The sequence below is a fragment of the Pelophylax lessonae genome (assembly GCF_965119305.1).
Source record: "Pelophylax lessonae genome assembly, chromosome: 12".
Classification (NCBI taxonomy): domain Eukaryota; kingdom Metazoa; phylum Chordata; class Amphibia; order Anura; family Ranidae; genus Pelophylax; species Pelophylax lessonae.
The window spans coordinates 187,723,395-187,736,474 of NC_138779.1; the positions used below are offsets into that span (position 1 = coordinate 187,723,395).

Here is a 13,080-nt window from a genome sequence, read left to right on the forward strand (position 1 = left end):
ATACCTGGCTCCTCAAAAACCTACACTTTCTACAGTAGCCATATCTACGGGATGTGCAATTTATCTGTAAACGTCAAGATTTCAAAATGTAATTGTTTTAAAGTTTGTAAACGGCTCTTGTTTGATTGGATCAGTTTCACAGCAGTTTGAGACACTTCTGAGATTATTCAAAAATTCATCAGTAGTTGACCTTCTGAACTGTAGTTGACCATGTTTAGGCAGGTTTTACATTCCCGTATGTGATAATAATGAGGTCTGAGGAACACCAAACTGCGTAAAAGACAGGAAAAAAGGAGTTCTTTTTTCAAAGTTCATAATTCAGTGACAAAATCTTAAGACTGAACAACTTTCTGTTGGCAGCTTTCTTACCAAATCGTAAGACGGAATAGATTATAATAAATCTCCATAAATTTAGCAGAAAAATTGTAAAAGCCTAGCAATATCATGAAGTCTATTGAGACCGCTCAAGCAAGGCAGGGGGCTAAAGCCCCGTACACACGAGTCGAAATTGGCAGGGAATTTTCGGCCAACCTCCGATCTGCCGATTTTCGACTTGTTAGTATGATGCTTCCGACAACCGACTCCGACTTTTCGGCCGAAAAAAATCTGGTGTACAGACTATAAAATTTTTTTTGGCTGTCAACACAACGGTCGATTTTCGTGCAGTCAGTACAGATTTCGACAGGGAAAAATCTGAGGAGCAATCTGGGCATGCTCAGTGAAGAAAGAACACAAAGAAAGCAAACCAACACATGACATCACTTCTGAAGTAGAATTTTGTTGGGGCGAGAAAATTCGTGTGCAGTCTAGGCACATTCCAACCAACAGACACCACTCTGGACAAAAGACGGACAATCGGTCGGCCGATAATCGTTGCGTGTGTACGGGGCTTAAGTAAATGTGGTTTAGAAGGCCTGCAAAGCTTAGGTATAGGCAATTTTAAATTGTGAAGTGCCACTTATATTAGTCATTAGCAAAGTCCAGTAAGCAGAACACTGAAAACCAGAAACCTTTTCATAAACCTATCATAAAAGAGTTGTTGAAAAATCCCCTGGTATGCTATTGTGTTAAATAGCTAACAGGCAGTTAGAACCAATTTGCATTTTGAAGTCTGGCTTCACCTGACCAGAAAATACGCTTGCATACAACTCAAAATCTCCAAAACCAGTCATATTTCATAAATCTGATAAAAATAAGTCATTAACCAGCACCTACCTGAAAAGAGTTACAATCATTTTAATACCAAATATCCCTATATTACAAGATGCAGGAGGCAAATTAGATACTTTCATATTCTACAGAGAATCACCATCAAAGTCATATCATATTTAACTTTAGTCAAATTGAGATGATGTGCTTGTCATCATTGATAATCATTGGTTATCAGACTGTAACATGTGGTAATAAATATTATAATAGAAAAACTAGTATCATAAGACGGTCCACTGAATCCCCACACACCTTTTTTGAGGTCTTTTTTGCATCTTTTTTCTCCATTAAAACATTTAAAAAGTAATTCAGTTGATTCTCTAAATGCTCTAAATTAGAACTTAAAGCGGAGTTCCACCCTAGAATTTTTTTTTTAGATAAAAATACCCCGGGGACAGTCTGGACTAGTGCATTTAAGCAACGATAGCCTCTGAACTGTCCCCTTTCACTTACCTTTTAGAAGAAATACTTACCTTGAAAATGTCTTCTCCAGCGCTGCCATCTCAGGTGTGGGCAGCTGAAGCCAGAACGTCCTCTTCGGTGACGTCGGAGTTCCAGAATGCCCTGCTCGTCACTTCCGGTGCAGGCATGTCATCCCTGCATAGCTTCTGGGCATGCCCAGAAGCTGTTTAGCAGGGAATGACGCGCCCGCACCGGAGGTGACGAGCAGGGCCGATGCAGGCGCATTGACTCCTGGGATCGATGACGCTCATCTCCCAGGAGTCAACGCAAGGAGGAAGTGACGTCGGGGGCCGCGGCCACAGAGGGAGGAAGAGGACGGAAGTTAAGTATATTTTCATTAAAAAGAAGGTAAGTGAAACAAAAAAATATTTAAATAATCCAATTCTTTTTCACATAAATTAAAGCAAGCGGATAATGAAAAAAAAAATTTCAGGGTGGAACTCCGCTTTAAAGGAGAAGTATGACCAAAGCTTTTTTGGCTATACTTCTCCTGTGGGTCACAGGAGTTCAGTTAGTTCTGCACTCCTGTGACCCGTTTTCAGCCAACAGCAGGCTGAAGCCCGCAGTCATCTGACGTCACAGACCCAGCCCAGGCTCTGAAAAGATCCCGACCATATTGTTTGGATCTACCCAGAAGCCTGGACCAGCACCCGGCTCAGCCTCTCAGCAAGCTCCCTCCACAGCCCAGCGCCCCAGTGAGTGCTGGAGGGGCAGAAAGCTGGAGACTGATATCCCCATCTCTCTGCATGCTAAAGACCGAGAGCTGAGTGATCAGTTGTATTTGGTCACTCCTTTCTCGGTCTTACAGGTGGTGGGGACAGCTGCAGCTGGGATCGGTACTGCAGCAATCTAGGTATTTTTTTAAATCTAGAACTAAAGAACCTATTGCCTCTTCAAAGAACACTACCATATTTAAACTAGTTTTAATACCTGCCTGGAGTCAAAGTGGCTATTGCAGATATGCCTTAAAGAGGTTGTAAACCTCAGAATTTTTTTTTTTTTTAAATAAACACCTGAAAGAAAAACACATAATGAACTAGTATGCATCGCATACTAGCTCATTATGAAATACTTACCTTAGAACGAAGCTCCGCAGTGCCACTCACTCACCTCCCTCACAGGCGACATGTTCGGCCGCTCTTCTTCCGCGTTTGCGGCATCCGGCCATCTGATTGGCTGGAGCCGCGGTGACGTCACTCCCGCGCGTGCGCGCGGGAGCCGACTTTCACGGCACTGGGCTCTGAAGGAACGGCACAAGCCGCTGTTCCTTCAGAGCGCATGCGCCAGTGACGTCACTGGCTGCATGCAAGCTAAATATCTCCTAAACGGTACATGTTTAGGAGATATTTACAGTACCTATAGGTAAGCCTTATCATAGGCTTACCTATAGGTACAAGTTGCAGAGGAGGGTTTACTTCCTCTTTTAAGGTCAGAATTATTGCAGTAGATACTGTGTGCTGTGCTTGTTTCTGTTAAAACATGTGGTGACACATATTATTTGTGTGTGTAATGGATTAACCAACCCTATTGAAGGCCACTCTCAGCCTGCTGGTCTTTGATTGTTTCCCCACAAGCTGGTAAATTTTTGTGCTTGGTAAGGCTAAGAGTGCCATTGTCACATCATAGACTTGTATGGGAATAAAGGACCCATTTGAAATTAATGTGTTACTAAACCCAGGAACCTGCATTCACATATTTGGTCTCCCACAGTACACGGAACATGGAAATGCAATTATTTTAGTAAATATAAACTGCTAAATATCATTAGCAGTATATAGCAGTCTTATGACTTCTGTCAGTGTCTGGTTAAAGCTTGTAAGATGAGTTTTCATTCTCCTCTGACTGTCCTATGAAGTTGCAGGACCCCTGACCTTCTGTCTGGACAGTGCTGATTGGCCCTGTACTTTCCAAAGACAAAAATAAAAAACTCTCTAGCAATACACACCAAACTGAGCATGTGCAGCCTGTCCCCTGGCTCTGTAAAAATCAAGAATAGGGATTGGGTCAGGCGTGTTTGGATCATAGTCCCAACCTACCTGAGCAATCCTGCCAGGAAGTCGGCACTGCACACCGCCAATCATAGGCAGCGTGTGTATGTGCAACTGCGGGCCGGGAAATGCCTCACTGCATTTGATTGGCGGTGTGCAGTGTTGGCTTCCTGGCGGGATTTCTCAGGTGGGTTGGGACTACGATCAGAACACGCCTGAGCCCATCCCTAATCAGGAGATATATTGGAGTCAGTAGAAGAAGGAGACGATCAGAGGTGACAGTTTATGCACTTGAGGGTAGACAGTTCAACTACAATACACTTTAATAAAGTAGGAATCAGAGGGCCCTGCTCGTTAGAGCTTACAATCTAAGAGGCAGGTTCAAGAGATACAAGAGATAATACTGAGGGGGGAATGCAGAGGATTACCCTCTTAGGTTCCGCAGTGAGTATACCAAGCATGCTTTACTGCATATACGGACTAATTTTACTGTTGTAGGTTTAGTAACACTTTAACAAAAGCCTGTCAGCACAGGCACCCTCATAGGGAAACTGGTACAGATAAGTAGTGATGTTCTCCAGGAATAAGGTGCACAAATTCTTACATAATGGCAAGATTCCTTTAAATCCTCCAAAATACTCGAAGACTTTCATAATAAGGGAAAAAAATAACTGCCAAACTTCATTAGGAGCATGTTATTATCTTTATTACAAACACTCAAGTATATCCAGCTTTGAAATGTAGCCTCTCGATACCTGGTGTACTTCACTGCTGGGGCCAAACATATCACATTCTAAGGATTTAGAGACGGGATGTCTCTATTTATAGAGTGTAAGTCACATTCTCACCATCAGGCTGATAAGAGAAAAAGCTGGAAGTGTGAAATATTTTCATAGAGAGGTAATTAGCTCTTCGCACTCTGCAAATTGTAATTCTTCTTGTGTTCTTTTTGACCTAGGTTGGCACCTCTGTGATATCGCTAAAATGCTAGACATCTGGAAGTTCCCCGTTCAGGCCTTGGTTGTTGGAGGTAAGGATGGTTGAAAGAAAAACATTTTTAATATAAAATATGATCAGGTTATCCCACATGACTTCGGTTCAGATTCAAGAGCTAGACTCTCTTAAGACAATGGAAGTTTATGCTGCATAAATAGCCCTTCTAGAAGGGTCTTTACTTCTCAGACTTTGCCCGGAGAGGATATGAGCCCAGAGACCCTGTCTTTTTGCCTAGAAAAGAGGTCCACTGTGAGGAGCCTGGTTTGCATTCCAGGCCTGCTGCCTGGGTGAGGACTCATCATTTTCAGAATCCAGTCCCAGGGAATTGAAAACCGGCCTATGCTAAGGCCTTGAAGATAGGAAGGTGGCTAGTAAAGAGTTACACGACTTGCTTACTGTGCACATATACCCCCTTCCTGACCAGGCCAATTTTCAGCTTTCAGCACTGTCACACTTTCAATGTCAATTGTGCTGTCATGTTACACTGTACCCATTTGACATTTGACAACGGGAAAAAACTACATTTTCATAGTTTGTTATAAAATTTTCCAAACAGGTAAATTTTCTCCTTCATTGATGCGCTCTGATGAGGCTGCACTGAAGGGCACTGATAGGCTGCACTGATGGGCACTGATAAGTGGCACTGATGGGAACTGATAGGCTGTACTAATGGGCACTGATGAGCCTCTCCAATCCTATGGAACTCCTTACCCTTATCTGTGCGATTATCTCCCACTCTATTAGCTTTTAGGCGATCTCTGAAAACCCTCCTTTTCAAAGAAGCCTATCCTACTAGCCCCTAATAATTGTACCTCCATTTTCTCCATCAACCCATCCCCCACGGTTATTGCCTTTTGTTTCACTTTACCCTCCCTTCTAGATTGTAAGCTCTAACGAGCAGGGCCCTCTAGTTCCTCCTGTATTGAACTGTATTGTAACTGTATTGTCTTCCCTCAAATTGTAATGCGCTGCGCAAACTGTTGGCGCTATATAAATCCTGTATAATAATAATAATAATAATAAATAATGAGGCGGCACTGGTGAGCACTGATCAGGAGGAACTGATGAGGCTGCACCGATAGGTGGCACTGATGGGCACTGATTGGCAGCACTAATAGGCACTGATAGGTGGCACTGGTGGGCACCAATTAGCAGTACTGATGGGCACTGGTAGATGGCACCTGTGGGCACTGGTAGGTGGCACTGGTGGGGACAGTGTGGGACTGATTTCCCTCTTACAGAAGCCAGTGATTGGCTTTATTTTTCTCTCCTAATGCTGTCAGCATGATGGGGAAAAAAAGCCCATGACTGGCTCCGGTTTACATCAGGTGATCAGCTGTCACTGGCTGACAGCTGATCACTTGGTAAAGGGTCGGGATCGGCAACCACAGAGCGTGCCGTCCACGTGCCTCAGGGGACATGTGGAAAGAGCGAGAACAGGAGGATATCCAGGTACATGCTCCTGGCATTTTAGGCCCACGCTGTAGCTGTCTTGGGGCATAAAGTGGTTACAAGGCAGTTAGCTAATCTGCCACTAGGTGGCTCTGTTTCAGAATAGTGTCTAATTACAGAAGATAGTGTCAACAGGTGCAATCAGACACTATATTGCCTTTTATTTAGTGTCCTCCTGTAGTGATGTCCTGAGTGAGGTAGTGCCCAGTTATAAGCCAGGTTGGCAAGCGCCCTAGTGCAGTTAAGGCAGTTAAGGCATGGGAGCCAATCACCCCACACCTATGCATATGTAGCCAGGAAGTGAAGGCCCAGGGCAGGGTCAGAGGCTGGAGAGAGATCCACTTGCACCCAGAAAAGCCTACGTAAATGTCTTGTCCCTTATGGAGGTGGGGACTATGGCGGGATGCGAAAGGACTTTTAGTCAGACTAAAGCCCCATACACATGATCAGATTATCGAACGATCTGTCATCCGTTTTTTGTGGCATGCTAGTCTGATGTGGAAAGTGAAGAGGTTATTTTCATATGAATATTTACGTACGACAGAATTCTACTTCAGAAGTGATGTCATGTGTTGGATTGTTTTGTATGTGTTCTTTCGTCTCTGAGCATGCCTAGTCTTGCTCTTATGATTTTTTTCCGTCGAAAACTGTACTAATGAGACGAAAACCGGACGTTGTGTTGACAGATGATAAAAATTTTATAGCCTGCACATCAGGATTTTTTCGGCCGAAAAGTCGGAAGTCGGCTGTCGAAAGCACCATACTAACAATCCAAAAATCGGCAGATTGGTCGTCGGACGATATTCCCCTTCAGATTTTCTCATCGTGTGTACGGGCCTTAAGAGTTCCTTGGAAGTTTGGCTATCACCCTGGAGAACCCGGGAGAGCTGTGCCCATGGAGATGGTGACTTCAGAGATCCCATTCTAATAAGTAACAATAAATCCAGATGGAGGGAGAGACAGAAGACAGTTAGCCATTTTCCTACTAACTTAAAGTGCTGCAAACAAAAAACAAACACAAGGGTGCACCGGCCTAATGCATTATCCTGCATAAAAGGCTTTATTAAATGAAATGATAAAATACTCACAAACAAGTTCTTGGTGAAAGCATATTTCAATGATAGGTTGCCGTCAGCGTCAGAAACGGAAGGTGAACCGTCTTTGATGGCTGGAAATTTCTCACGCGTTTCGAGGCTAAGCCTCTTCCTCAGAGGCCTGGGGAGGGATGGATTTTTATCACTATCTGAGTATGTCGTAAACCCTATACCTCTTTCTCCTGGGCTCTGAGCTAATAAAACTTGCAAGCAAAAATTGACAGCATGAATGCTGGTCATTGTAATGTTCTGGTACCTCTGGTACCCTTGTCTCCATATTTCTCCTCTCCTAATTGCGTCCCATCTTGTGTAACAAGGGACGCATATACCTTTAAGACCGAATGACATCATTGCCGAGCGCCGCTATGAGCGGCTATTTCAATCGCCAGTTTGCTCTCACTCATCGCTCGTTCAAACCGCATGTTCACCGCACCTACTCCTGTGAAGTCGGAGCTGCTGACATTCTCCCTTGCTGAACTGAAGCCGGAAACCTCGCTGGTGATCCGTATCTCGCTACGGGATCACCCCTCTCCAATGGACACTGTTACTCCTAAACCTATCTAAATGATAAGTACCCCGCAGGGGATTCTTACTAACCAATCTCCTACTGTCATCTACGGCAATTACCAAGACTATCTGTATCTATCTATTCACTATCATCTGCATAGACTGTTAGCTCTTGGGACTACCTTCAACTATCCTTGCACTAGGTTACTCTGTCTAAGTATACTCCATCTGTGTCCTCTTACCATCTGCACTATACTTGACATCAGAACCTATCTGCTTTACCATCACCTGCAACTCTCCTAATACTACTTCTAGTGCTCACCATACAATAGCCTGTCTCTCATCTATATATCCTCATATATTCTATCCCTCCATTAACATCTATTAATATATATATGGTATATAACAGGCTGTACACGGTGATGAAGTCCTGAGAGTTGGATATGTTTGTTCAACAGATTCTCTACAAGGCTACTGAGTGTAATAATTCTGCAGCTGTAAATCCATCCACTAACAAAAACGCATGAGCGTTACAGATTGAACGAGCCTTTAAAAAAAACATGGATTCAGCAGAATTATCCACTCATGTACTACAATTAAAACAGCAAGTAGATGCATTGATCCTTGCCCTAACAGAGGTACAAAATGAAAATCAGACCTTGAGACAGCAGCTTGGCCGTCTCACACAGCCTCCTGCTGCTCAGCCCCGTGAGCCTAAGATAAACCCTCCTATAGTGTTTTCTGGTGATCGGAGCAAATTCCGTGAATTTAAAAACGCATGTCGATTGTTTTTTTTGTTAAAACCTCTAACCTACACCACTGACCAAATTAAGGTTTGTACCATCATCTCCTATTTAACGGGTGAACCCCGGGCCTGGGCAGATGCTCTCTTTGAAAAGGATGATCCACTCCTTAATTCTTATCCCTTATTTCTAGCACAACTTGCTAGTTTATATGAAGACCCCAACAAGCAGAGTACCGCTGACACCCAATTACGGGCCTTAAAACAAGGAAGGAGACCTGTTGAAGATTTCGTGGCGAATTTTAAAAGATGGTCCCCTGATTCAGGGTGGAACGACACATCTTTGCGAACGCAGTTTAGACTCGGCCTATCTGAGGCCGTTAAAGACGAGCTCGCCCGAGCGGATTTACCTGGCACTCTAGAGGGACTGATACAGACCAGTATCAATATTGACAGACGACTACGAGAAAGAAAGGCTGAGAAGATGGGCTCACCATTTTTCAGTCCTTCTCGGATGTTGCCTGCTGACCCTACTCCTATGGAAGTAGGAATGATACGTCCACCTCTGACCCTTTCTGAACGTGCCAGGAGGAAAACCGAACATCTTTGCATGTACTGCGCATCCCCGAATCATTTGGTAAACGGCTGTCCTCTTGTCCGCAGAAAAGAGGGTGAGTGTTCAAATGTCTTGCTAGGGGGACTCACAACTTCCTTTTCTAATCCCTATCTTTTTGTTCAATTAACATTGCAGTGGGACCAAACTAGGATCACCACCAAGGCTATGATTGACACCGGATCTTGTGGAAACTACATTGACATTTGTTTTGTCTCCCTTAATAAAATACCTATTGTTTCAAAACCCAAACCTGTCTCCGTTAGTTTTATTAACGGTACCCCTCTATCCTCTGGTCCTATCACCAGTCAGACACAGGCACTTCTTGTAACTGCTGACGAGTCTCATGTGGAGACCACCACCTTTGATGTATTAACTTCACCACATTTTCCAATCATTTTGGGACTTCCCTGGTTACACATACATCAACCAATCATCGATTGGAAAACAAGAACGTTAGCCTTCTCTTCTCACTATTGTGAGACGACGTGTAACCTCCCCACACATGATAGGATCCTGTCTGTACTGCCGGATGACATTATTCCTAAGTGTTATCAAGATTTATCAGAGGTTTTCCTTGAGAAAAACGCTCAAATGCTACCTCCCCATAGGGACTATGATTGTTGTATCGATTTACTCCCTAATAGCAAGTTGCCTTTCGGACATGTTTATCCTCTCTCACAGGATGAACTCTCTCATCTTAAGGAGTATCTGGATGAGAACTTGGCAAAAGGATTCATCCGACCTTCTACTTCCTCCACTGCTGCTGGGCTCTTCTTCGTCCGCAATAAGGACTCTAGCCTTAGGCCTATCATTGATTTCAGACAATTAAATGCCATCACAATAAAGGATCGTTACTCTTTACCCCTTATTCCTGAACTTATCGAACAGGTGCGTGGGGCTTCTTTCTTTTCAAAATTGGACCTAAAAGGGGCATACAATTTAATTTGAATCCGTAAAGGGGATAAATGGAAGACGGCATTCAGAACCAGATACGGACTGTTTGAGTACCTTGTAATGCCATTTGGGCTATGTAATGCTCCTGCAGCCTTCCAACGGTTTATAAATGAGATATTCCGAGACTTGCTTGATGTTTGTGTGGTAATATATTTGGACGATATACTTATCTATTCTCATTCCTTACCTGAACACATAAAACATGTGAGACTTGTGTTGTCAAGACTACTTGCACATAACTTATATGTTAAATCAAAGAAATGTTTGTTTCATAAAGAGGAAGTACTATTCCTAGGGTATATTATATCTAAAAGTGGAATCAAAATGGACATGAGCAAAATATCCTGCATTCTGGATTGGCCTGTGCCAACCACTCGCAAAGCATTACAAAGGTTCCTAGGATTCTCTAATTACTATAGGAAATTCATTAAGAACTTCTCTGCGATTGTGAAACCTCTCACACAACTTACAAGCATGAAGAAACCATTTAATTGGTCAAAAGAAGCAAATGGAGCATTCTCTCTACTGAAATCAAGCTTTACTACTGCCCCATACTATGCCATCCAGACCCATCCCTTCAATACATCTTGGAGGTAGATGCGTCTAACATGGCAGTAGGAGCAGTTCTCTCACAACGACCAACAAACACCTCACCTCTTCACCCAGTTGCTTTCTTTTCAAAGTCATTAAGTAGCCCCGAGGTGAACTACCCAGTAGGTGAGAAGGAGTTATTAGCAATAAAACTGGCGTTAGAGAATTGGCGACATCTACTTGAGGGCACTCAATTGCCAATTCTGATATATACTGATCACAAAAACCTTCAATACCTTCAGACTAATAGAACTCTTTCCCACCGGCAGGTACGGTGGTCGTTATTCTTTCTGAGATTTAATTTTTTAGTGACTTACACGCCCGCAGACAAAAATAAAAAAGCGGATGCACTCTCGCGACTAGCCGAGAAAGATTGTACTGAGGTTCCCTCAGTTCCTATAATACCACTTGAACGTATTATCGGAGTCGTTCGCTCCCTGAAGGAGGAGATTTTGCACAGCATAGGATTGGATTCACCTCCACCACAACTAACTACTGACGCAGAAGGCTTCCTCTACTACAACGATAAATTATACATACCCCCTACTATGCGAACCAAGATCTTAGAATTGTCGCATGATGTACCTATGGCAGGACATATGGGTATGACTAAAACTCTCAATCTACTCACTAGGCAATTTTGGTGGCCAGACATGAAGACAACCGTAAAAAAGTTTGTTTCATCTTGTGATATCTGTGCAAGGTCTAAAATTGACAACACGAAACCATCGGGGTTACTTTGTAGTTTACCGATACCCCAGGTTCCGTGGGAAGTGGTATCCTTAGACTTCATAGTGGAACTACCACCTTCCAAAGGATTCAACACCATCTTGGTGTCAGTGGACCATCTGACCAAGATGGCACATTTCACTCCTATCCGAAAACTACCTTCATCCAAACAAACTGCGGAATTACTTGTGAAACATGTCTTTAAGTTACATGGTATTCCAAAAACACTGCTGTCTGACCGTGGTTCACAATTCATCTCAAAGTTTTGGCTAGCTCTATGTCAGATACTGTGAATAGAGCGTAACCTTACTTCTCCCTACCACCCTCAGACCAACGGACAGACAGAGAGAGTTAACCAGTGCATTGAACAGTACCTGCGTTGCTATACTTCGTATCTACAGGACGATTGGGCAGATCTCCTCCCGCTGGCGGAATTCGCCTATAACAACGCTACTCATAGCACTACTAAGCAAAGTCCGTTTTACCTGAATTATGGGTTTCATCCCACACTCCTTCCTCCACGTATCTTGCCATCAAGTAATCCAGTGGCATCTGATTATCTTGCCCAGATAAAGGATTCTCTGGGATTACTCAACAATACCATATCCCATGCTCATAGCCAACAAAAAAAGTACTACGACCTCCGTAGGAAACCCTCTCCCCAATATGCCATTGGGGATCTTGTTTGGCTTTCTACAAAAAATCTGAGACTAAAAATCCCTAGTAAAAAACTTGGACCTCTATTTCTGGGACCTTTTCCAATAGAGAAGCTTATTGGAAAAGCTGCAGTACAACTCACATTGCCAGCAGACCTTAAGATACATCCTGTCTTCCATGTGTCTCTACTGAAGCCCCATGTTCCTAACCAAGGAATAAGGCCTACTATCTCACCTCCACCTCCTGTACAAGTGGAGGGCGGAGAAGAATTTGAGATAAAATAAATTTTGGATTCCCGTTTTAATAGAAGAAGACTCCAGTATCTTGTACGATGGAAGAACTATGGGCCCCAGGATGACACCTGGCTGGATACCTCCGATATACATGCCCCTAGACTGATTCGCAATTTCCACTTGAAATATCCGGGAAAACCAGTTCTAGAGGCCTTCCGGAGCCGGCCTTAAGGGGGGGGGTACTGTAATGTTCTGGTACCTCTGGTACCCTTGTCTCCATATTTCTCCTCTCCTAATTGCGTCCCATCTTGTGTAACAAGGGACGCATATACCTTTAAGACCGGATGACATCATTGCCGAGCGCCGCTATGAGCGGCTATTTCAATCGCCGGTTTGCTCTCACTCATCGCTCGTTCAAACCGCATGTTCACCGCACCTACTCCTGTGAAGTCGGAGCTGCTGACATTCTCCCTTGCTGAACTGAAGCCGGAAACCTCGCTGGTGATCCGTATCTCGCTACGGGATCACCCCTCTCCAATGGACACTGTTACTCCTAAACCTATCTAAGTGATAAGTACCCCGCAAGGGATTCTTACTAACCAATCTCCTACTGTCATCTACGGCAATTACCAAGACTATCTGTATCTATCTATTCACTATCATCTGCATAGACTGTTAGCTCTTGGGACTACCTTCAACTATCCTTGCACTAGGTTACTCTGTCTAAGTATACTCCATCTGTGTCCTCTTACCATCTGCACTATACTTGACATCAGAACCTATCTGCTTTACCATCACCTGCAACTCTCCTAATACTACTTCTAGTGCTCACCATACAATAGCCTGTCTC

The 13,080-nt window shown here is 43.6% G+C and overlaps 1 protein-coding gene across 1 annotated transcript in view; it reads left to right on the forward strand.

Moving 5' to 3' along the window:
* Nucleotides 1-13,080, forward strand: part of LOC309568697 (uncharacterized protein) — a 91,413-nt gene that overhangs the window by 53,937 nt on the left and 24,396 nt on the right. Inside the window, exon 2 of the mRNA XM_082274440.1 lies at nucleotides 4,618-4,689. Within this exon, the coding sequence (XP_082130566.1) occupies nucleotides 4,618-4,689 (72 nt within the window). The remainder of the gene's footprint in view (nucleotides 1-4,617; nucleotides 4,690-13,080) is intronic.